Genomic DNA, 25,569 nt, shown 5'->3' with positions numbered 1-25,569 from the left:
AAACCGGTACACCTCTAGTAACGGCCCGACCTGCTCGGCGCTAGGATTCGGATCGGCTTAAGGCCGCCGGAACCCGTAGCAAGCCTGCTAAACATCCTGAACTTTAGGTATAATCCCGCGCATGATCAAACTTTTTCATAAAACTTAGGCCTTGGTCTCATAAAAACCCTTAAACTTGTTTTCCTTTCCTTAGCTTGACCTATGCATGAAAACATAGAACCTCATACCAAATGGGTCATCAAGCTTTCTTTAAAATATAACCGCTTTGGGTCAAGGGATTTGAAACCCTTTCTTCCCTCACGGGCCATTCAAATCTCATAACATTAAAACATCTCATATAACTTGAAAACATTCTTAAAACATTTCTTTAACTTTCTTATTGATCATGCAAAACCAAGGGATTTACCAACACTCCTAGGCAAAGCACAATTCTATACATCTCAAGCATATACTTTTCTTACTTGGCTCTATCTCTTTATAACATTACTCTTTCTATTCTTTCATATTCTTTATATACATAAGGACCATACAACAAGTCCATCTATCATGTCCATATATCATCATGTCCACAACTAAACTATACAAGCATACAAGCATTCATAGCATTACATAACATATCATCTCTTTAGCAACTTACATTACATACTATCTCCATAAACATATACAATAAGCAGCTAAGCTATTACAACCAAACATGGCAACCCATGCTTGAACCTCTTCTATCCCATAGCTCTTTCTGACTTACTCTGGCTTACTTACTCTGGCCCTGCAAAACTGGGGTTAAGGGAATGGGGTGAGCTACAAGAGCCCAGTGAGTAGAAACAGAGAAAAACATTTGATTTAGTTCCTCCATTTTTAGGTATATTATTATTCTTTATTATAAAGACATTTTATTCTTCTTATTCATGCATTCATGAAATGCGTCATAACACAGATAAATCACATCATCTTGTCCGTCTCGGGGCTCATGCTATAATTATTCCCCACGGACCCTGGTTTCTGAGAGTCTGTCTGTTTGCATGCATCTTTCCTCTCAGAGGATGGACATGACATCAAAAATACCCTCTGTCGGTGCCCGGCTCCCCCATAGGAGCTCACAAAGGCCTGAAACATACATGACATGGTGTTTGGTCCACAGAGAGCTCACAAGGACTTTCCTACATGTACTTGTCCGGCTCCCAAAGGACTAAACAAGACTCGTGACAGATATGGGCTATTGAAGTCGCCTCGGTCCACCCTACCTCAGCATCAACATCAAATAATGCAATGCATCACCTTCGTGAAACTAGTGCAAACATCCTATTACATATAAACATGATGCATGCACATGCTTTAGGCATTGAATTCTTTAAAATACAAGATGCATTAAACATTGGATTTTCTTAAAGTAAAAGATTGAGTTAGTTCTACTCACCTGAAGCCACTGCTCAACAAACTCAGGGTCAACTAGCACTGAAGCTAGACACCTCTCCTCAGGTCCACTCCTACACAGATGGACTCACATGAGGTACTAAACACATGCTAACAACTCATAAGCAACTCCCCAAAAACCCCTCTAAACATCACTGAAACATGCATAGAAAACAGCCATGAAAAGGCTGGACAGGCACTTTCGGCGGCACCTTCGGCGGCCGAAAGTCTCCTCCAGAGACGAAACTCGGGTAGGTTCGGCGGCACCTTCGGCGGCCGAACCCTCACTCCAGAGACGAAAGTCAGGCACTTTCGGCGGCCGAACATTACCTTCGGCGGCCGAAAGTCTGCTTTCAAGCCACAACTCCACTTTCGGGGGCAAGGTTAGGCGGCCAAACCTATGCATCCTCAGGCACGTTCGGCGGCCGAAACCACCTTCGGCGGCCGAACCTGAGTTCATCAGAACTCAGCCTTCGTGCATACCAGCCTCCTAAACCTCACAAAACAACCCCAAACCTCACATACTCTCTCCCAAGCATGCATACACACTCCCACAAGCAAAGAGAGCAAAGAAACTAACTTAAACTCCTCAACACATCAACACATAACATACATTGGGCATAAAACCCACATAAACCTTAAACATGCATATCTACCCATTCTAACATAAAATCTTCATAAAACTTACTTAAAACTTCATGAAAACTCAAGGGAAACCAAGATCTACACTTACCTCTTGAAGATCGAGGGTTGGTGCGATCCCTAACTCGGAGGCGTGGAGAATCCAAGCTCCAAAAGCTCCAAGCTTCCAAAACTCCCTTTAAACTTTAAAACTTCAAACCAAGGGTAGATCTTATGAAAACTAGAAGGATTTTGAAGAGAAGACACACAAGCAACCAAGGGAGGGCAGAAACTCACCTGAGTTCGAGAATGGGGAGAAAACTCGCCCATTTCCGATCTGAGGGCCTTATATAGGTGGCCTGGTCATCAACCTTCGGCAGCCTAACGTGCCCCCTAAACTCATGCATGTTCGGCGGCCGAACCTCACTTTCGGCGGCCGAACCTTGGCTTGCTCCCACAAGACTTTCGGAGGCCAAAGGCGCTCCCGAAGCCTTCACATGTTCGGCGGCCGAACTTCACTTTCGGCGGCCGAACCTGGCAAACGCCTCCTTGGTCTTTCCTCTTCAAAAACTCAACTCTTTTCTATTTAAAACCATAAAACACTTAAAAACATTTTAGAAAACCTTTTCCTTTACCCTTGCTCTACCCCCCAAAGAGGATCCGACACCCGAGATTCCACCGGACGGTAGGAATTCCGATGTCTGAACGAGCGGGGTCTTACAGAACTTCACTTTCGGCGGCCGAACCTGGCAAACGCCTCCTTGGTCTTTTCTCTTCAAAACTAAAAACCTTTCCTTTTCAAAACCATAAAACCCTTAAAAACATTTTAGAAAACCTTTTAGAAAACCCTTGCCATACCCCTCAAAGAGGATCCGACACCCGAGATTCCACCGGACGGTAGGAATTTCGATGTCTGAACGAGCGGGGTCTTACAATTAAGTACTTAAACTTTATCTTTTCCCCTTTATTATTTTCACTGAGTATGTTGTACTCACCCTTATACTTTTACTATTTCAGTTCCTTTTTGGTGATCCGCTCAGTCTTTCCTTCCACATCGTCCACTCAGAGTCTAGAGGAGGTCGGACCAATCCTAGGTCTTTTGTAATTTCTTTTTGTAATTTGGATAAATTATGTATAGATTGTACAGCCCAATGAAGAATGTATTTTGTTTTTTGTAAATATATTGTGGATTGGCTAAATCCACCATCAGTTTTCTATTTGGAAATTATAGCAGGTTATATGTATTTATATGTATAAATAGTAGGGGAAGTTCTGTCAGTTTTTCGGGTCATATTCGTTTCTACAGATTAGAGAATGAGTGTGACAGCCCATCGAATTTTATTTCGAAAAGGTTTTTGGTTGAACCCAACACAAACTTGACCCCAGATGGAGCGTCGCTGCACTGAACACAGTTAGCTTTTCCAGTTTCCTTTCAATCTGCGTCTTTGGGGGTTGCTGATAGATTGAAAAGGTCTAAAAAATGTTCTATTTTGGAGAGATCTCGCCTCTCTAAGATGCCATCTGTCACCCACGAATCCCATCTTCCTTTGAAGAACCTATGGGTTAGCTTGATGGTGGAAAGTCGTCCCCCAGCTATATTAGATAGCTTAAACAAATAATCAAGAATGAAGAATGGAAGTCGATTTTCAAGCAACAACAGATCCTTCCTGACATCTTCAATTAACCATGGTTTGTTGAATATACGATCATTGCTACTCCACAAATCTATGGAGAAGCCTTTTAGCAAGAGAACAATGATAAAGGTGGCATCTAACAATATCAATTTCACAAAATTCTCGCTGCTAAGTTGGATGGTTACTCAGAAATCTTCTAAAAGGCTTGTGATTTAAGAATTTGCTAACCAGAATTTGCTAACGAATAGGCAGAATTTGCTAAGCCTTTTATTTATTTTTTTATGGAGAAAGCCGTTTATTTATAGTTTAAAAATCTCTTGATCCATGTAAATATTTTTTTTTGCATAGAAAAATTTTTAAATGCACCTTATCCACTGTAGATATAAAAGATATCAAAGTAAATTTCATTTGTTTTTTAATAGTGAGATCCCACTTATGTGTTAAAATATTTTTGTCAAGATGGATGGTCCACATAAGTATTACCTTTTTGCAATATGCATTCAAGTCTCTATAAGAGTAGAAAAGTAGAAATCATAAGAAAATAGAAGATTCTCCTGTTCAAGTTCTTGAATAAGGGTCGACACTCCTTCGCTATTCACTAGCCAATTCTCTATGATTCCATTTGTAGCCGGTATTTCCACATCTTTGGGACCCTTGACGAGCATAGAGACCAAGCTTATGTAGTCGCTTACATAGATATTTCAGTTTCAAAGGCACTGTTCAAATGCTTTCAAATTTCTCAGTAATATTTCTGTGCTGTCATCAATTTGCAGCGATGGAATTTCCAAAATCCCCTTCTGGAATTTTATGTTGAGCAAGTTTTTGCCTGAACCCAACTCGAACGGGACACCAGCTTGATGGAGCTCTGCGACACTAGGTACTGTTGGCTTCTTGATTTTCTTTCTGTTCTGCAACTTTGGAGGCTGTTGATAAAGTCTTAGAAAATCTATCATATGCTCTACTTTAGAGAAATCATGTTTTTCCAAGATAGTACTTTGTGTTAGAACAAAAAGAATGTATACACAGAGACCTCTCTCTTACAGAGAGGTAAATAAACAATAGAGGCCTTTTATCAAACAAATTATAGGCGCACAAGATAATTTGGTAGAACATACTTTTCATTGATAAATGAACTCCTTAAGTACAAGAAAATGACAATAAATAAGGTAGAAAATCAGAAACATTATTAACAGAAATGATTTCCCTAACAGTCCTCAAGTGACTGAAAAATAGAGATTTTATTCTAACAGAAATTGACAAATTCTAACACATTTCAGCATTACTTCTAACACTTTGAAACCCATGAGCCAAATGTATCAGAAAAGAACTTATGGGTAAGCAAAATCATGGAAAGTTGTTGATGACCCTCATGATGAGATATAGTACATAGCTTAAACAAGTCATCAAGATGAAGAATGGAAGTTGATTTTCCAGCAACAAAATGTGGAAGCGTACGTCTCCTATCATCCTTAGTTTACTAAATATACGATCTTTCTTACCTCCAAATTCTTTCAGACTATGTTTCAATAGGACCATAACAATGAAGGCAGAATTTAATAATATCATTCTCACAAAGTCCTCGCTGCTAAGTCCAATTTGTTTCTGAATAACAATTGCGCAATCTGATCTCGCGATCTTTAACAAGTTCAATATAGTCCTCCAAATCTTTCTCACTCCATTCAAGAAAATCGTTGTACCTTGTTTTATGTCCTTCCATCGGTCTTAATTCTGGTTTGCCATGGTGAAGTGGTCTAACGGAGACTGCTCGAGGTGTGTAGGTTTTCTCGTTTAACTGGCGAAGTAGCTTAGGTACTCTATAGATACAACAGTCATCAGATAACGGATGCAAGATTTCCAGTTCACTTCTCACTGACTTTGCTAGCTCGTAAATATCAAGTGAAACATCGTTAATTGTCTTGATTTGCTCAGTTGATGTTCTACCACTAATCTCCATCTCACTGAAGTAGGATGATATTGATCTCTACCAATGTATCAATAGTACAGTTGAATGAATCAATCTAAAAAGACCAGTTATTGCAATTTTACATACAAAGAAAATGAAACATATAGAAGTAATATGCAGGAGTTGTGGATCCTGTGTTTGAAATATATAGAACCACTGCCCTCGATTAGAAACCGGTGAAAGAGACTTAATTTCAAGCTTGTAGATGAGACTTCAAGACGGAGAAATCTCTTCGAAGCTGCAGGTTTGCCAATAATTCTAAATATTTTGAAATTAAAGAAGTCTAATATCCATTTATTTCACGGAAGCTAATATATTTTAAGAAATCAATTTGTGTGAGAAAAGGTTTCAGATGATATATTTTCTTACTGGCTTTCTTCTCAAGTGGGGATAATTGAATATTATTATTATATATATATATGGCATTGATAGTCATTCAACTGATTTGATATAGCACATATTGGGACATTTAGTTTCTCCCTCCCTCTAATAATTGCAAGAGGTCATTAAATATTGGTCATAAATTAATTCATAATATTTTGGTCAATATAAGCATATCTTATTTTATTCCATTAATCACATATATATGTATTTTAATCACAAAGACAAAATCAAAAATTAAAATATTAAAATAAATTTATCTAACTATTGCTTACATATCCTTTCATGTGTCTGCATACATGCTTTGAGTATTATAATATTTTCTAATTGATTAATCCCTAGACGTAAGCATAATAGAGCTGTAAATTTAATTTATAATTAATGTTCATGCATACAGAACAAAGCAAACCAATCCTACTTTGAATTTGTCTTCCCCACGAGTTTAAGGAGACTTAATTATAGAACCACAATTAAAAATTACAAGGGAAAAAAAAACACTAAAACTAGTATAACTTGGCTAACTAACTAAATTTGAATTATAGAACAAACCGTCTGTATGAGAGTGAGAAGAAGGAGAATAGCAGCTGTAGCAACGGAGATGCCTGCCCATGGAGTATTGAAATAATCTTGTTTCAGGGTTGCCTTCCACTTGTGCAGAGAGTTTTCGCAATATTTGTTTAACTCTTCAACAATATCAGAGAAGTGAAAACGAGTACGTGAGACAAAATTTCCTGTACCAAGGTTGTTAAGGAGAGATGACATGGTATCGTTATTCCGTAGCCGATTTTGTGCTACTCCACTTTGAGCAAGTACTTCCACATCTTTTGTAGTTCGGACAAGCATTGTGATGAAGGCAATGTAGTCACTTGTATACCTATTATCATCATTACAATGGCACTGCTCAAAAGCCTGCAGATTTCTTAAATAAAATTCTGTGCGCTTTGTTACTCTCAATCTTGGGATTTTCAGAATCCCATGTTCGAATTGTATGTCAAATTTGTTTTTGCTTGGACTCAACTCAAACTTGACTCCAGCTTGGTGTAGCTGTGTTGCGCTGGGAGCATGCAAAAAGATTTGCTTGCTAAGTTTGCTTTCCATTTGCATAGTTGATGATGGTCGCCGGCAAATCCTTAGGAAGTCAAGGATATGATGTACTTGAGAAAAATTATGCTCCTCGGAAACTTCATCTGTGACCCAAGACTTCCATTTTATTTTCAAGAATTCATGGGTAAGCTTGAGCAATGAAAGCCCCTGAAGCTGAAGCTTATTACGTATATCTGATACATCAAACAAGTCCTTGAGAATGAAGAAAGGAAGCTGATTCTCAAGCAAAATCATATCATACCGAACATCAAATTCCTTCCATGGTTTAGAGAATAAACGATCGTTTCCAGTTTGGAGCTCCTTGCAACTAAATTTCAGGAAGACCATAATAAGGAAGGCAGAATCTATTAGTATCATCTTCACCAAGTCTTCGCTGTTCATTTCAATAGTTTCTGCATAGCAGTTACGCAACTTGGTTTCCCTCTCCTCGATAAACTTTACATATTCCTTCAAACTCATAGTACTATTGCTGAGGAGAAGAAATTCTTGCAGATATCTTCTCTTAATCTCCTCCATTGGTTTTAGTTCTGGTCTGCCATGGTGAAGTGGGCCGATGGAGACTTCTTGAGGAGTGTAAGCTTCTTCATTTGATCGACGTAGTATGTTAGGAACTCTATAGATGCAACACTCATCGGATAAAGGATGCAAGATTTCTAACTCTTTTTCTATGGAGGTTGATATCTGTTCAATATCAACTATGTGCTCGTTCGACGACCCCATCTCACCACTAAACTCTGATTTATAAAATTGTGAAGAACAAATTTGGACTTTCAAGTTATGCAATTCAACTTAAACAACCATGGACATTTATAAAGAAACTACATATAAAGAAAATGAAGCATATAGAAGTAAATATATAACCTGTTATAATTGGGCAGAGAGAAGTTTGTGGATCGTGAATTTGAAATATATAGAAATACTGTCGTTGATCAGAAACTGGTAAAAGAAAAACTTTCAAGCTTGTAGATGAGACTTTTAAGACGGAGAAATCTCTTCGAAGCTGCAGGCTTATTATGACCAAGAAAGATTTACTTCATATACTTTGAAGAACTCTCAATATTTTGAAAATCAAGAGTTGAAAAATACAGCTGCATCCGTTGAAAGTAATGTTTTTTATTTTAAATCTTTTTGACTGGTAATTTGTCATGACATGACATGAGTTAAAAAAATTCTCAGAAGATATATTTTCTTACCTGTTCTGTTTTGTCTCTCTAATTAATAATTGCAAAGAGGTCATTATATAATGAGCATAAATTAATTCATAAAGTTTTAGTCAACATAAACATATTTTATTTTTATTCGGAATTAATTTTATTTCCCACATGTATATATTCTAATCATAAGGGCAAAATCAAAAATTAAAATACAAAAAAAAAAAAATCTACCTAAACATTATTGACATATCCTTCCATGCATATACTATATACTTTAGATATTATAATGTTTTCTAACCGAAACGAGATAGAGCTGTAAATTTAATTTCGTGATTAAAATGTGAGGATAAATATTTAAAAATAAATATAAATTTCAGTAAATAATTTCAATTTACATCAATTTTTTTGTAATTTAATCCATTTAGTTAGTAGTAGAAAGGGAGCATAGTGGGTAAAAGGTAATAAAGAGGAAATTCATGCATGTATCTGAAAGTTGACATGTCATTTAGAATTAAAAGGAAAAAATTTATTTAAATTCTGAAATTGCTAGAAGTAATGTTAAGGGGAAGGAAACAAAAGCCCATTAACTAAAGAACAACATGTTAACTGAAACCCACAAAGCCCATTACTCACATTTGCCCACTTGAACTTGATTACAGTTTTTATCTCTTTTAAATTCCGAAACCTCCCCCTTTGGGAAATGGCAAGGAAGGGATCTTCATCTTGCTTTGGGCAATGTCAAGGAAGGAATTGTCTTTTAGTACATCTCTTTGTATTTTACCCTTTAACCCTCAACATGCAACTTTCTGAACCCAGACTCTTGATATTAGTAGTAAAACTTTAAATATAATTTTAAAAATAATTTTTATGTATAAATATAGTTTGATTTTGATCAATGTCAATTGTAATTATAATAATAATGATTGGAAAATACCTTTTAAACTAAATTTGATCACAGATCGAGCATTCTCTCCCTTCTTCTCTTTAATTTTAATGTGTACTAGAACATATGTAAAGGGAGTTAATTAATTTAAAATTGAAAGTGTTATTCATTATACTGAGATGATTAGGCAATCGACAGCGTTGGCCCCTGTTCTTTAATGCAAAACGAGGTGTAGTCCTTATCTCAGCAATACTTCACGTGCACTGTCTTGTTTCTTTTTTCATCATTTCTCTCTACCACAGGATTCAATTCTTTATATTACTACCAAATATGGTTTCATTCTTTCTCACTTTTATTTTTTTAAATAAAATAAAATAATTACACTTACATATTATACCATTTAATTACTATAAATATGCTCTAATTTTAAAATTCATTTAATGCACTCTTTTTTTTTTTTTAATTGGTCTGCAAGAATGCTCTCTTTTTCATATTAGTGGGTATATTCATCATTAAAATTTTAATTGGTCTGCAAGAATGTTAGTATCAAATTACAATATATTCAAGTAATAAATTTTAATTTAATGAAATTTGGATAATTTTCAAAATTAAAAAATATCAAACTTGAAGTTGGAATTTCAATTACTATATTAAACCTCATGCAAAACTACTTGCATGAAATCTTAATTCCCATAATAACATAACTAAGCACAAATATAATCAATCTCTTAAAGTTTTTTTTTTATTTTTGGAAAAAAAAAAAAGGAAAGGAAATTACTCTCATATATATATATATATATATATATATATATATATATATATATATATTACTACAAACATATTACCACATCGGCCAAGGCGTTTATCTAGCAAGCTCTAAGTGGTTTTCCGCAAAGGCAATCATTATAAGCAAACGACGACGCTTCAAGATGATCGAACGGAGAGCCTCCTGGAATTTTCCCACACAGATGGTTGTGACTCAGATCCAAGTGTCCGATATACGATGCCGCCGACAAAGATTTCGGTATTGGTCCCCGAAAATTATTGTACGATAAATCAAGAACTGTAAAGTAGGAGCCTGAGCTGAAAACATCCGGTATATATCCTTCGAATGCGTTCTTGCTCAGATTCAAATTGCTAATACCTGAATTAAACAAGCTTGATGGTATCACCCCTGAAAGCTTGTTAGCGTCCAGATTTAGTGTCGCTAAAACCGCCATTCTACCAAGAGAAGGTGGTATAGCCCCTGACAGTTTGTTCAATGAAAGATCCAGATCAGCGAGGCGGTATATGTTCGAAATGGAACTCGGTATTGGACCACTTATATAATTGTTGCTAAGCAAAGCGCGGCTCAACATCCTGAGACGTCCGAAATTTCGAGGAAGTGGACCAGAAATTCGGTTGCTACGCAAATCCAGGTGCATTAAACTGGAAAGATTCGTCAAAGAACGTGGTATCTCACCGGATATAAGATTGTCAGCGACATTTAGCACGGTTAATCTCTGTAACCGCCCTATGTCAGCAGGAAGATCACCGGAGATCCGGTTACCAATCAAATCAAGAATCCTTAGAAACGGAAGTGCAGTGATGCACCGGGGGATCTCCCCGGAGATTCCTTTCCAATCTGCGATTGTGAGACTCGAGAGGCGCTCTAGCTTACAGATGGAAGGGGAGATTGTACCAGTCATGTAACCGGACCTTCCGGCTTTTTCAAAGATGGGGTCTTCGGATTCACCCCGGAGGTTTATATCGGCGACCTTGTGGGTCTCTGGGTCGCAGCTGACGCCGTACCATTTATGGCAGCAATCGATGCCCTTCCAAGAATTGAAGATGCCCAAGTAAGGCTCGTGGAGAGCTGCTTTGAAGGCCAGCAGAGCAGCGCGGTCAGAAGGAGGACAGCTTTTAACGGCGGAAGCGGTGGCTAGCAACGTTATCAACGTAATATACAAGAAGCTGGCCATGGTTTTTTTATGATTTTATTCTCTCTGTTTCAGTGTGTTTAGCGTAGGTTTGAGGATTTTCTCTTACAGGTAGATAGTTGACTGAGAATTTGTCTGGATTACGCTGAGGAAGCATGGGCGAGATTTGACAACGTCGTCGTAGTATATATATGCATTGAGATTCTATTTTTCTGACGGATTTGCCCCTGGGGGGGGGTGTTGTCACTGACTCGCTTGCTTATCTTTCTAATTAACCCTCGTGGTTCCCGGTACTTCCGGTAGCTGGTCGTTTTGAAAATTTCGGTAAACTGCCACGAAGAGCTATTTATGCGGAAAATGTTGAAGGTTACTACACTTAACATGTTTAATAAAGGTAATTCTAGTTTATATCAAATTATCAGCGTAAATGAGTCAAATTGTTGATGAATTATTTGAGATTTTATTAAATAAAAATTTGATTAAGTTTAATTTAAAATTTAAATAAATTAAATTTAAATTTAATTTTTAAATTTATTTAATAAATAAATTAAATTTAAATTTTACAGTATTCGACTCGTTATATATTATAAGTTCAGTTTATTTTAGAGTATATTTTTAAATTCATGAATAGATTCATAAATAATTTTATTATGTAAATTGAGATTAATATAATAAGAGAATTAAGTTCAAATCATGCATAAATGTTTAAGTCAAATTTTAATTACACTATTAAAATTCTAGATATTCAAATCGTTAAAATTTAAAATCTCATTTTTTATAAATTTCTGAGCTTATGTATATATATATATATATATATTTATTTGTCTAAAATTATTTGATTTTAAAATAAAATCTATTATACTTATAAATAAATTGATTGTTTAATATTAAATTTGATAAAAATTTAATTGTCTAAATTGATTTACTAAACGAACTAAATTAGAGTTTCTTAATATTCAATTAGAGTTAAAAATGAGTAAAATTTAATTTCAGTTTGAGTTTGAAAAATTTTTAACTAAGTAAATTTAAAATTCTGTTTGGCTTCATTTCGTTTATAATCCTAACCCAATTTATTATTGACCAAATTATAAATATATACATATAAAAATTACACGTATTCTGATGACCGTCGGACTTTTTACACTTGAGGCGAGGCCGGGTCCTAAAGAAGAATACGGGTCCAAAATCCATCAAGCCATCCTCAAGTAGACCGACCTAATATCATAAGCTCAAACTCGAATACGTGGGGCAGACGGGATCAGTCATGAGCGCAGGTCCAACAGAAGATAGCTTAACCCGGTGATATGACGTGAGGGAGAATAACCAGCCCAGTCACTTCGCAGCCCTATCAACATACGCGCCGGAGGGAATTAAATGGCCGCCTGGCATGGAAGAGTGTTTTGACTCATCCGTACATACGATCTGAGTGATAGAGACATGTGGCACTGTAGCAGGAAGGCGATTATACGTCACTAGCAGACAAAAGAAAAAGGATAAAAGGGAAGAGGGTGATCTTCCCTATCCAAGCTTACACACACACTATAAAACTCTATTTTCTGGATCTCAGAATATCAATTAGCGCCGTCTGTAGAGACGAATGAGATATTCTCATCACTAGAGTTTCATTTCCATAACACCTACTGAGATCCACATGGCAAACCACAACGAAAACCATACCAATAACAACCTGAACGACCTGAGCTCCGCTCAAGAAAGTCAGCAGTTCTTTTTCTCTAGTCCTACAACCCCCTCCAACTAACTACCAGTACTGTTTAATCCCTCACCGAGCTCAGCAGGGAATGTACCTAGAACTACCCTGTCCAACCAAGAACTCCAAGCCATGGCTCTTAATGTAATACCCGGCTAGACTCCGGTATCGGAATTCCTACCGTCCGGTGGAATCTCGGATGTCGGAAGCCTCTAGTAGGGTAGAAACATGTTTTCATAAAATATTTTAATGTATTTCATGGTTTTAAGTAAAAAGGAAATGAGTTTTTGCATGAAAATAATCTTGGAGGAAGACCCAGGTTCGGCAACCGAACCTCAAGTTCGGCCGCCGAACATGCATGCACTTCGGGAGAGCCTTAGGCCCCCGAAGGCATAAGTGAGGGAAGTCCAGGTTCGGCCGCCGAACCTTATATTCGGCCGCCGAACATGGCATGCATGCGGAGGCACTTTCGGCTCCCAAACGTGGCCTGGCCAGCCACCTATAAAGGGGTCCCTTAGCCGAAAACGGGCGAGCTTTTCTCCCCATTTTCGGCCAAGGTGAGCTCTCCGCCATCCCTCACCAGTTTTGAGTTCCTTCCTTCAAATCTTTCTCGATTTTCATTAGTTTTACCCTTGTTTTGAAGATTTTGAGCATTTGAGCAAGTTTTGGAGCTTGGAGGTTCAAGGAACTCTCTCTCTCCCATTTTCCGAGCTAGGGTCGTTCTCCTCTCGATCTTCAAGAGGTAAGGGCCGATCTTGAGCTTATGGCATGTTTTAAGTAAGTTTTAAGTAGATCTATGGGGTAGAATGCATGTTTAGCTTATGGTTAGATTTATGGGTTTATGTTATGTCTTTGGACAATGTGGATGTTTGATGTGTTGTAGATGGGGTTTAAGATAGTTTGAAGCCCCTAGGAACTTGTATGCTTGAGTATATATGTTGTAGATTAGGAAAAATGCATGTTTGGATGGTTTTGGGAGGCAAATGTGCATGAGGAGCCAAGTTTCTGCCCTTTGGCAGAAACCAGGTTCGGCAGCCGAAGGACTTTCGGCCGCCGAACCTGCTTGGGAGGCAAGCCTTTCGGCTGCCGAAGCCTACCCCCGAAAGAGGACTTTCATCTCTGGAGGGTAGTTTCGGCCGCCGAAAGTGCCGCCAAACATGCATGAGTTTCTTCTCTGTCTGGGAGTTTCGACCGCCGAAGGTACCGCCAAACCTGCCTGACTTTCGGCTCTAGAGGGACTTCCGGCCGCCGAACCTGCCGCCGAAAGTACCCTGTTTAGCCTTCCTTTGCATGCTTTCCATGGATGTTTTGAGGTGTTTTAAGGGATTTTTGGGGGATGTTTTAGAGTCATGTTCTAGTATGTTTGGTCCCTCATTTGAGTCCACCTTTGTAGGTTCGGACCCGAGGAACCGAGGACCCCAGCAGTGACAGCTGCTTCAGAGTCTTGTCAGAGTCAGCCAGAGTCAGCCAGAGGTGAGTAGAATAAACTCTTACATTTTAAACAAATGAAAAACTTTAGCATTAATCATGCATCATGAATGCCATGTGATATCCTAGGTTGCTTGCATTAGAACTCACGAATATGTTGCATTGCATATCTTGATGTTGATGTGGATGGATATTGGATGACCCATTAGTCCTCAGTATGATGAGACACGATATGATATGATATGGAAGTTCAGGTGTGGCCTGCACTACGCCCCTGGCACTATGTAAGTGAAAGTCTGGGTGTGGCCTGCACTACGCCCCCGGCACAGTTGGACATGTATGTTATGAGATATGTAAGAGAAAGACCAGGTGTGGCCTGTACTACGCCCCTGGCACAGTTGGACTATGTAGAGGACCCTTGGTGACAAGTCCATCCTTGATGTGATATGGTTGTGATGTGATGCATTACATGATAGCATGTGTTTTAATTGTTATTATTATTCTGCTCACTGGGCTCTTGTAGCTCACCCCTTTCCCCTTATCCCCCAGGTTTGCAGGTACAGGGTAGACCAGGAGGTCAGCAGGAGTAAAGTCTGTTTTTATGTAATAGTTAGAAGTTGTGGACATGATGAAATTGTAATGTAATGTTTTATGTAGTCATGATATGTAAAATGATATTGAGGATTAGAGGTTGTGCTTGACCCTATGTGTATGTTATCCCTTTTTAATGCATGATCACTATTATAATTGATGAGATGAGTAATCAAGCTTAATGTATGTTATTGTTACCCCATTGGAGCATGTGATGAGGGCTCCAGTGTGAGGTTTATGGTTATGTTAGTGTGCATGCACAGGTTAAGCTTGATTTATGAAAGAAAAAGTTTACATGTTTATGTATTTGTATGATCATGTATGGGATTACACAGGTTTACAGGTTGTATGTCAGGCTTGCTACGGGTCCCGGCGGCCTTAAGCCGATCTGGATCCTAGCGCCGGTAGCGGTCCGATTTTCGGGTCGTTACAGACTGGTATTAGAGCCCTAGGTTCATATGGTCGGACCTAGAGTGTCGGGCTCATAGAGGTTATAGAAGGTCAAGCACAATAGGAAAGGTCATGTCCACTAGGATAGGATGTGGAGTCCTGTCTTGTATGATAATGAGAAATGCCATGATTATATACATGTGCATTAATGCTATGATATGAATGATATGTATGTGATGCGGGTTCATGTGTGCCCACATGAACCATATGATGCTAACGTTTATGTGATGTGTACTGTTTTTCAGAAAACAGGATGAGAGGAACTCGTCGATCTGCACGATTGACTGGAGTGCCACCTGAGGATGAGGGCATGAGCGCCCGTCCTCTTGCATTGCCTAGGGCAATGTCTAGTAGGGCTAGCAGAGAAAGAGCAGCAAGAGACCCTAGAAGGTCTCTGGATCTGGGTAGAAGCAGATCAGTGAGGGGAACAGTTCAGGGAGGAATGTCAGAGGACATGGGGGATGATATGGATGTAGAGCAGAGGAGAGATGGCAGTCTGGGAGTTAGCATGTCAGAAGAGGGAATGGGAGAGTCCTAAGGAGGCACTCAGGCCTCGGGATTTGTTCAGCCACCCCACTACCCACACTTCTCACAAAATCCCGGGTATTCGATGGGAGGTACATCGGATTACCCTAGCTTTACCCCTTATCCCACACACATGCCATACCCTCCCTACTACCCACCATACCCACAGCACCCAATGTATCCACCCCCACCCTACTATCCAAATCCAGCTAACCCTACCTCAGAAAATGTTGCACCTCCTCCACCATCAGCAGAACCCACAGTTCCAACAACCCATATGCCTAAGCCTAGCTCGTCTGGTGGGAGCAAGGTCAAGATGACCGACTACATGAAGCTGGGTGCTCCCCAGTTTGAAACCGGTGATGACCCGTTTGTGTACCTTGAAAGGGTCAAAATAATTACAGATGAGATAGGAGCTGATGACAGCAGAGCCATTCAGATGGCTGGGTTCACACTCAAATGCCAAAAGGCCCGTGAGTGGTTTAAGAACTATGTGAGCCCGAGGTTGGACAGCCTATCATGGGAGGAGTTTGCAAATGAATTTGCATGATGGGCTTTTCCTGACAGTTCAAGAGAATTGAAGATGATTGAGTTTGAACAGTTAAGGCAGACAGAGGAAATGAGTGTAGATGAGTACACCGACAGATTCTTGGAGCTGTTGCCGTTTGCAGGGCAAACTCTTGACACAGACCAGAAAAAGTCAAGGAGGTATATCATGAAACTTCACTCCAGGTATTCCTCCTTGATTCAGTCCGCAGATAGGGAGAGCTTCCATGCCATAGTGGATATGGCTAGGAGGATGGAGGCTAGTGCTATCATCGAGGGGAAAGTCAAGCAGTCAGTGGCACAGCCTTCTGGTTCTAAGACCCCAGGCTCTTCTTCAATGAGCGCAGCAGCTTCAGGTAGTAAAAAGTGGGACAGAGGCTCTAGGAAGTCTAAGAAGAACAAGTTCTGGAACAAAGTCAAGTCCAGTCTGAGATTTGGAGGTGGCTCAAGCTCTGGTGCGGATAATACAGTTTGTGCAAGGTGTGGTAAGCCACACAAGGGAGTATGTCGGTTTGGGACGACAGCCTGTTTCAGATGCAGTCAGGAGGGACATATGGCTCGAGAGTGTCCAAGAACAGTTCCGATGGCTCAGTCCCAGCAGACAGCTTCAGGTAGTGTAGCGCAGCCAGCAGCTCCAGCCACGACTCAGGCCAGTGGCAGAGGTAGAGGGAGAGGGTCAGCCTCTTCTTCAGCGGGTTTCAGAGGTGAAGGTCCATCAGCTCCAGCACGGATCTTCACAATGACACAGCAAGAGGCAGATGCATCTAACACCGTGGTGGCAGGTAACTTAGTCATTGGTTGTTCAGATGTGTATGCCTTGATGGACCCTGGTGCATCTCATTCTTTTATTGCACCGAGAGCCGTTGAGAGGTTGGGGTTGATGATCTCTGGGTTAGAGTGTCCTCTCTGGGTTAGTGGACCCAAGTGTAAGTCTGCCAGTGCAGCCCTGTGTTTGTTGAGGGAAGATGCTTGTCCGCCGACCTTGTGGTTCTAGACTTGACAGATTTTGATGTCATTCTAGGGATGGACTGGTTATCTACCCATGGTGCTACCTTGGACTGCAGGGACAAGGTAGTCAGGTTCAGAGGTCAGGATGGGTCAGAGGTAGTCTTCAGAGGAGACAGGAGGGGTACACCTAGAGGTCTGATATCAGCTCTTCAGGCTCGTAGGTTGCTTAGGAGGGGATGTCAGGGGTATTTGGCTCATGTGAGAGAGCTTAGCAGTCAGGTTAGAGAGCCCGCCTCGGTGCCAGTGGTCAGAGAGTTTTCAGATGTCTTCCCAGACGAGCTGTCAAGTTTACCATCTGCTAGGGAGATAGAGCTCGAGATAGAATTGATGCCTGGAACCCGACCGATCTCTATCCCTCCCTACAGGATGGCACCAGCAGAATTGAAAGAGTTGAAAGAGCAGTTACAGGAGCTGGTAGACAAGGGCTTCATCCGACCGAGTACCTCACCCTAGGGTGCTCCAGTTTTGTTTGTGAGAAAGAAGGATGGATCCCTTAGACTTTGTATCGACTACAAGCAGTTGAACAAAGTCACTACCAAGAATAGGTACCCTTTGCCAAGGATCGATGATCTATTCGACCAGCTAGCAGGAGCGGGTTGTTTCTCCAAAATAGATATGAGATCTGGGTACCATCAGCTGAGGATAAGAGAGGAAGATGTGCCAAAGACAGCTTTCAGGACCAGATATGGGCATTTTGAGTTCCTTGTGATGCCGTTCGGGTTAACCAACGCCCCTGCAGCATTCATGGATCTCATGAACAGAGTGTTTAGCCAGTACCTGGATCACTTCGTTATTGTCTTCATAGATGATATCTTGGTGTATTCCAGGAATGCAGAGGAGCATGCCCATCATCTGAGGTTGGTTCTGCAGACCTTGAGGGAACACGGCTTGTATGCCAAGTTCTCCAAGTGTGAGTTCTGGTTGAGGAGCATCTCATTCTTGGGGCATGTTGTGTCAGAAAATGGGATAGAGGTGGACCCCAAGAAGATAGAAGCTGTGGCTAACTGGCTTAGACCCACTTCAGTGTCAGAGATCAGAAGTTTCTTGGGTTTGGCAGGTTACTATAGGAGGTTCGTTCAGGACTTCTCAAAAATTGCAGCTCCTCTGACCAAACTAACCAGGAAGAATCAAAAGTTTGTGTGGACCGACCAGTGCGAAGAGAGTTTTGAAGAGCTTAAGAAGAGGTTAACGTCGGCACCAGTGTTAGCTTTGCCAACTAGCAGTGAGGACTTCACAGTGTTCTGTGATGCATCCCGAGTGGGTTTGGGTTGTGTGTTAATGCAGAATGAAAGGGTGATTGCTTATGCTTCTAGACAGCTGAAGAAGCATGAGTTGAATTACCCCACACATGACCTGGAGATGGCAACAGTAATCTTTGCACTCAAGATGTGGAGGCACTACCTCTATGGGGTTAAATGTGAGATCTTTACAGATCATAAGAGCCTGCAGTACATCCTGAGTCAAAGAGATTTGAACTTGAGACAGAGAAGATGGGTAGAGCTGCTGAGTGACTATGATTACAAGATTCAGTACCATCCGGGTAAGGCGAATGTTGTGGCAGACGCCCTAAGCCGGAAGTCACTAGGCAGTCTATCCCACATATCGGCAGAGAGGAGACCAGTGGTGAAGGAGTTTTACAAGCTCGTTGATGAAGGTCTTCAGTTGGAGTTGTCTGGTACAGGTGCTTTAGTTGCCCAGATGAGAGTGGCACCCGTGTTTCTAGAGCAGGTGGCTCAGAAACAGCATGAGGACCCAAAATTAGTGAAGATTGCCAGGACTATTCAGTCAGGCAAGGATAGTGAGTTCAGATTCGACAACAAGGGGATCCTCCGCTATGGGAGTCGTTTGTGTGTACCAGATGACATAGGGCTAAAGGGAGACATTATGAGAGAGGCTCATAATGCAAGATACAGCGCTCACCCTGGAGCCACCAAAATGTACCAAGATTTGAAGAAAGTTTATTGGTGGCCAGCCATGAATAGAGAAGTGACACAGTTTGTGTCAGCCTGCGAAGTGTGTCAGAGGGTGAAGCTGGAACATCAGAAGCAAGCTGAAACATCAGAAGCCGGCTGGAATGCTTAACCCACTACCTATTCCAGAGTGGAAATGGGAAAATATAGCTATGGACTTCGTAGTAGGGTTACCAGCGACGTCCAACAGATTGGACTCCATATGGGTGATTGTGGACAGACTCACCAAATCTGCTCACTTCATCCCTGTCAGGAGTGGCTATTCTGTGGACAAGTTGGCGCAGGTGTACGTCGATGAGATCGTCAGGCTGCATGGGGTTCCTGTTTCAATAGTGTCCGATAGAGGACTCCAGTTCACCTCCAGATTTTGGCGGAGTCTGCAGAACGCCATGGGTACCAGGTTGGATTTCAGTACTGCCTTCCATCCACAGACGGACGGACAATCAGAGAGGACCATCCAGACGATAGAGGATATGCTTAGAATGTGTGTGCTGGATTTTGGCGGTTCTTAGAGGCAGCATCTACCCTTGGTGGAGTTTGCCTACAATAACAGCCATCATGCTAGCATCGGGATGGCTCCATATGAAGCTTTATATGGGAGGAAGTGCAGGTCACCTGTTTGCTGGGAGGAAGTTGGAGAGAAGGCCTTGGCAGGGCCTGAACTAGTAGAGATCACCAGCAGGGTGGTACCCATAATCAGAGAAAGGATCAAGACTGCTGCAAGCAGACAGAAGAGTTATGCAGATATCTACAGAAGACAAGTAGAGTTTCAGGAGGGGGATCTGGTATTACTCAAGGTGTCTCCTATGAAAGGAGTGGTTCGCTTTGAGAAGAAAGGTAAACTAGTCCCACGATATATCGGACCCTTTGAAATCTTGCAAAAGATTGGGAATGTGTCGTACAAGCTGGATTTACCTGCTTCAATGGAAAGAATCCATCCGGTTTTCCATGTTTCAATGTTGAGAAAGTTTGTGTCAGATCCGGGCAAGGTTCTTAGTGAGCCTGATGTGGAGATCCAAGAGGATCTCATCTATATTGAACAGCCAGTACGGATCATAGACACCCAGATCAGAAAGCTAAGGAACAAGGAAATCCCGATGGTGAAAGTCCTTTGGAACCACCACAATATGGAAGAATGCACCTGGGAGACACGGGAGTCTATGCTCCAACAGTACCCTCATCTCTTTTAAAGTTAGATCTCTATGTGTTTATGTGCTATGTATGTATATTATATTGATTGCTATGCATGTGTTGATTGGTGAACATTCGGGGACGAATGTTCTTAAGGGGGGGAGAATGTAATACCCGGCTAGACTCCGGTATCGGAATTCCTACCTTCCAGTGGAATCTTGGATGTCGGAAGCCTCTAGTAGGGTAGAAACATGTTTTCATAAAATGTTTTAATGTATTTCATGGTTTTAAGTAAAAAGGAAATGAGTTTTTACATGAAAATAATCTTGGAGGAAAACCCAGGTTCGGCCGCCGAACCTCAAGTTCGGCCGCCGAACATGCATGCACTTCGGGAGAGCCTTAGGCCCCCGAAGGCATAAGTGAGGGAAGTCCAGGTTCGGCCACCGAACCTTATGTTCGGCCGCCGAACATGGCATGCATGCGAAGGCACTTTCGGCTCCCGAACGTGGCCTGGCCAGCCACCTATAAAGGGGTCCCTTAGCCGAAAACGGGCGAGCTTTTCTCCCCATTTTCGGCCAAGGTGAGCTCTCCGCCATCCCTCGCCAGTTTTGAGTTCCTTCCTTCAAATCTTTCTCAATTTTCATTAGTTTTACCCTTGCTTTGAAGATTTTGAGCATTTGAGCAAGTTTTGGAGCTTGGAGGTTCAAGGAACTCTCTCTCTCCCATTTTCCGAGCTAGGGTCGTTCTCCTCTCGATCTTCAAGAGGTAAGGGCCGATCTTGAGCTTATGGCATGTTTTAAGTAAGTTTTAAGTAGATCTATGGGGTAGAATGCATGTTTAGCTTATGGTTAGGTTTATGGGTTTATGTTATGTCTTTGGACAATGTGGATGTTTGATGTGTTGTAGATGGGGTTTAAGATAGTTTGAAGCCCCTAGGAACTTGTATGCTTGAGTATATATGTTGTAGATTAGGAAAAATGCATGTTTGGATGGTTTTGGGAGGCAAAAGTGCATGAGGAGCCAAGTTTCTGCCCTTTGGCAGAAACCAGGTTCGGCAGCCGAAGGACTTTCGGCTGTCGAACCTGCTTGGGAGGCAAGCCTTTCGGCTGCCGAAGCCTGCCCCCGAAAGAGGACTTTCGTCTCTGGAGGGTAGTTTCGGCTGCCGAAAGTGTCACCGAACATGCATGAGTTTCGTCTCTGTCTGGAAGTTTCGGCCGCCGAAGGTGCCGCCGAACCTGCCTGACTTTCGGCTCTGGAGGGACTTCCGACCACCGAACCTGCCGCCGAAAGTTCCCTGTTTAGCCTTCCTTTGCATGCTTTCCATGGATGTTTTGAGGTGTTTTAAGGGATTTTTGGGGGATGTTTTAGAGTTATGTTCTAGTATGTTTGGTCCCTCATTTGAGTCCACCTTTGTAGGTTCGGACCCGAGGAACCGAGGACCCCAGCAGTGACAGCTGCTTCAGAGTCTTGTCAGAGTCAGCCAGAGGTGAGTAGAATAAACTCTTACGTTTTAAACAAATGAAAAACTTTAGCATGAATCATGCATCATGAATGCCATGTGATATCCTAGGTTGCTTGCATTAGAACTCACGAATATGTTGCATTGCATATCTTGATGTTGATGTGGATGGATATTGGATGACCCTTTGGTCCTCAGTATGATGAGACACGATATGATATGATATGGAAGTCCAGGTGTGGCCTGCACTACGCCCCTGGCACTATGTAAGTGAAAGTCTGGGTGTGGCCTGCACTACGCTCCCAGCACAGTTGGACATGTATGTTATGAGATATGTAAGAGAAAGACCAGGTGTGGCCTGCACTACGCCCCTGGCACAGTTGGACTATGTAAAGGACCCTTGGTGACAAGTCCATCCTTGATGTGATATGGTTGTGATGTGATGCATTACATGATAGCATGTGTTTTAATTGTTATTATTATTTTGCTCACTAGGCTCTTGTAGCTCTCCCCTTTTCCCTTATCCCCCAGGTTTGCAGGTACAGGGTAGACCAGGAGGTCAGCAGGAGTAAAGTCTGTTTTTATGTAATAGTTAGAAGTTGTGGACATGATGAAATTGTAATGTAATGTTTTATGTAGTCATGATATGTAAAATGATATTGAGGATTAGAGGTTGTGCTTGACCCTATGTGTATGGTATCCCTTTTTAATGCATGATCACTATTATAATTGATGAGATGAGTAATCAAGCTTAATGTATGTTATTGTTACCCCATTGGAGAATGTGATGAGGGCTCCAGTGTGAGGTTTATGGTTATGTTAGTGTGCATGCACAGGTTAAGCTTGATTTATGAAAGAAAAAGTTTACATGTTTATGTATTTGTATGATCATGTATGGGATTACACAGGTTTACAGGTTGTATGTCAGGCTTGCTACGGGTCCCGGCAGCCTTAAGCCGATCTGGATCCTAGCGCCGGTAGCGGTCCGATTTTCGGGTCGTTACACTTAAGCTACAGAACACTGCCCACTGGCTAAGGTAGATGCTGTAACAGAGGGGTCTCAATACCCCACTAAACATACCCTTTGTAGCTGAATGAATCAATGCCACTGAACCCCAACCCACCTTCAACTACCAGATCCCCCAACAAAGTAGTCGGAGAACCGAAGAAGAGAGTGGAGGAGCTGGTAGAGAAGAGCAGCGGGCAGTTAGAGCCCGAGGAAGGAGGGTAAGAGAGCTTATGAAAATGACGAAGCAGAAAGCTATTCCATAGGGACAACTAGGAGAATGGAAAGTGAGGAATGGGGAGAAAGGTATTGCTTGGAAAAAAGGCCGGAGAGACAAGAGAAGCGACATAATAAGGGGTCTGAGGCGTATAGGCAGCCCTAGGACAAGAGAGAATAGAGAGCATATTAGCCTTAGATCCCTGAGGCAGTTACTCCCTTAAATGCAACCAAAGCCGAAGTGCTCATGGCAGTACAAGACAAGGACTTCCTCCAATGGCCTAAGCTCATGAAAGCCGACGCTAGCCGAAGGGATCCTGACAAGTATTACCAATACCACCGGACCCACGGCTATGATACCAACAGTGTAATACCCGGCTGGACTCCGGTATCGGAATTCCTACCGTCCGGTGAAATCTCGGATGTCGGAAGCCTCTAGTAGGGTAGAAACATGTTTTCATAAAATGTTTTAATTGTTTTTTATGGTTTTAAGTAAAGAGGAAATGAGTTTTTGAATAAAAACAACCTTGGAGGAAAACCCAGGTTCGGCCGCCGAACCTCAAGTTCAGCCGCCGAACATGCAGGCATTTCGGGTGTGCCTTAGGCCCCCGAAGGCATAGGTTGAGGAAAGTCCAGGTTCGGCCGCCGAACCTCAAGTTCGGCCGCCGAACATGGCATGCATGAGGAGGCACGTTCGGCCCCCGAACGTGGCTTGGCCAGCCACTATAAAAGGGTCCCTTAGCCGAAAACGGGTGAGTTTTCTCCCCATTGTCGGCCAAGGTGAGCTCTCCGCCGTTTCTCACCAATCCTTGAGTTTTTCCTTCAAATCTTTCAAGATTTTCACAAGTTTTTGCTTTGTTTTGAAGATTTTTGAGTTTAAAGCTAGTTTTGGAGCTTTGAGGTTCAAGAACTCAAAAATCTCCCACCTCCGAGTTTAGGACGTCTCTCTCTCGATCTTCAAGAGGTAAGAGCCGATCTTAAGCTCATTTCATGTTTAAAGTAAGTTTTATGCAAGATCTATGGGGTAGAATGCATGTTTAGCTCATAGTTAGGTTTTTGAGTTAATGTTATGTTTTGAGCAATGTATGTTGGATTTGTGTTGTTGTTGTGTGTTGTAGTTGGGGTTTAAGTTAGTTTGAAGCCCCTAGGAGCCAATGTATGTATATTTGCATGTTTTGGTTGAGCTAAATGCATGATTGGAAGTTTTGGAGGCAAATGTGCTTAAAGGAGCCAAGTTTCTGCCCTTTGGCAGAAACCAGGTTCGGCAGCCGAAGGAACTTTCGGCCGCCGAACATGGCTGGGGAGGCAGGCCTTTCGGCTGCCGAAGTTGCCCCCGAAAAGAGACTTTCGTCTCTGTCTGGGACTTTCGGCCGCTGAAGGTGCCGCCGAACCTGCCTGGGTTTCGGCTCTGGAGGGACTTTCGGCCGCCGAAGGTGCCGCCGAACCTGCCCTGTTCAGCCTTCCTTTGCATGTTTTTGCATGATTGTTTAAGGTGTTTTAGGGGGTTTTTGGGGGGTGTTTTTAGAGTTATGTTCTAGTTGTTTGGTCCCTCATTTGAGTCCACCTGTGTAGGTTCGGACCCGAGGAACCGAGGACCCCAGCAGTGAGTCAGTTGCTTCAGTCATTGTCAGAGCTAGCCAGAGGTGAGTAGAATAAACCTTATGTTTTTAAAGCAAATGAATTATACAGTTGAGCATGATCATGCATCATGAATGCCATGTGATGAAATAGGTTGTTTGCATTAGAATCCACGAATATGTTGCATTGCATTTATGATGTTGATGTGGATTGGTTATTGGATGACCCTTTAGTCCTCATATGATACGATAATGCTACGGCATGGTATGGTATGGAAGTCCAGGTTGTACCCATTCTACGTCCCTGGCACATTAGTATGTTATGATATGTTATGTTAAGAGAAAGACCGGTTGTACCCATTCTACGTCCCGGCACTTTGGAATGTAGAGGACTATTGGTGACAATACCATCCGAGATGTGATTTGTTGTGACGTGTTGCATTACATGATGGCATGGGATTTTAAATATGGTTTTCTATTATTCTGCTCACTGGGCTCTAGTAGCTCACCCCTTTTCCCTAATCCCCCAGGATTGCAGGTACGGGCTAGACAGAGAAGTCAAGAAGAGTAAAGTCTTATGTTTGTAATAGATAGATAGTGGACATGGTAAATTGTATAATGATGTAAAGTTAAATAGTTATGTTACGTATAATGATATTAAGGTTTAGAAGTGTGCTTGACCATAGTTCATTGTAATCCCTTGTTGATACATGATCTTAATGTCTATTGATGATTATGTTTAACCAACTCAACTTATGATGTATCGCCCATTGGGGCATTGTTGAGATCCCACAGAGGGGTCGATGTATATAGTTATGTTTATGTTTAGTGCATGCACAGGTTGAGTTTGGCGTATGAGGAATGAATGCCAGAAAAGTTTTTAAT

The 25,569-nt window shown here is 41.5% G+C and overlaps 3 protein-coding genes across 3 annotated transcripts; all 3 read right to left on the bottom strand.

The window, feature by feature from the left end:
- Positions 1-3,755: 3,755 nt before the first annotated feature.
- On the bottom strand, positions 3,756-8,146 carry LOC110600347 (UPF0481 protein At3g47200). The gene is made up of 2 exons (XM_021737185.2): positions 7,975-8,146; positions 3,756-7,847 (listed from the first exon to the last, which is right to left on the bottom strand). The coding sequence occupies exon 2, from the start codon at positions 7,831-7,833 to the stop codon at positions 6,535-6,537; it is 1,299 nt and encodes a 432-aa protein (XP_021592877.1). The 5' UTR covers positions 7,834-7,847; positions 7,975-8,146; the 3' UTR covers positions 3,756-6,534.
- On the bottom strand, positions 4,373-5,619 carry LOC122721733 (putative UPF0481 protein At3g02645). Its single transcript, XM_043950369.1, has 2 exons — positions 5,277-5,619; positions 4,373-4,611 (listed from the first exon to the last, which is right to left on the bottom strand). Exons 1-2 carry the CDS (start codon positions 5,617-5,619, stop codon positions 4,373-4,375), a joined length of 582 nt encoding a protein of 193 aa, XP_043806304.1.
- Positions 8,147-9,774: 1,628 nt separating the features above from the next.
- LOC110631196 (DNA damage-repair/toleration protein DRT100) lies at positions 9,775-11,251 on the bottom strand. The gene is made up of 2 exons (XM_021778938.2): positions 9,984-11,251; positions 9,775-9,884 (listed from the first exon to the last, which is right to left on the bottom strand). Exon 1 carries the CDS (start codon positions 11,109-11,111, stop codon positions 10,017-10,019), a length of 1,095 nt encoding a protein of 364 aa, XP_021634630.1. The 5' UTR covers positions 11,112-11,251; the 3' UTR covers positions 9,775-9,884; positions 9,984-10,016.
- Positions 11,252-25,569: the final 14,318 nt, after the last annotated feature.

This window comes from Manihot esculenta, chromosome 14 (genome assembly GCF_001659605.2).
Source record: "Manihot esculenta cultivar AM560-2 chromosome 14, M.esculenta_v8, whole genome shotgun sequence".
Classification (NCBI taxonomy): domain Eukaryota; kingdom Viridiplantae; phylum Streptophyta; class Magnoliopsida; order Malpighiales; family Euphorbiaceae; genus Manihot; species Manihot esculenta.
This window is presented reverse-complemented; position numbering and strand designations above follow the sequence as displayed.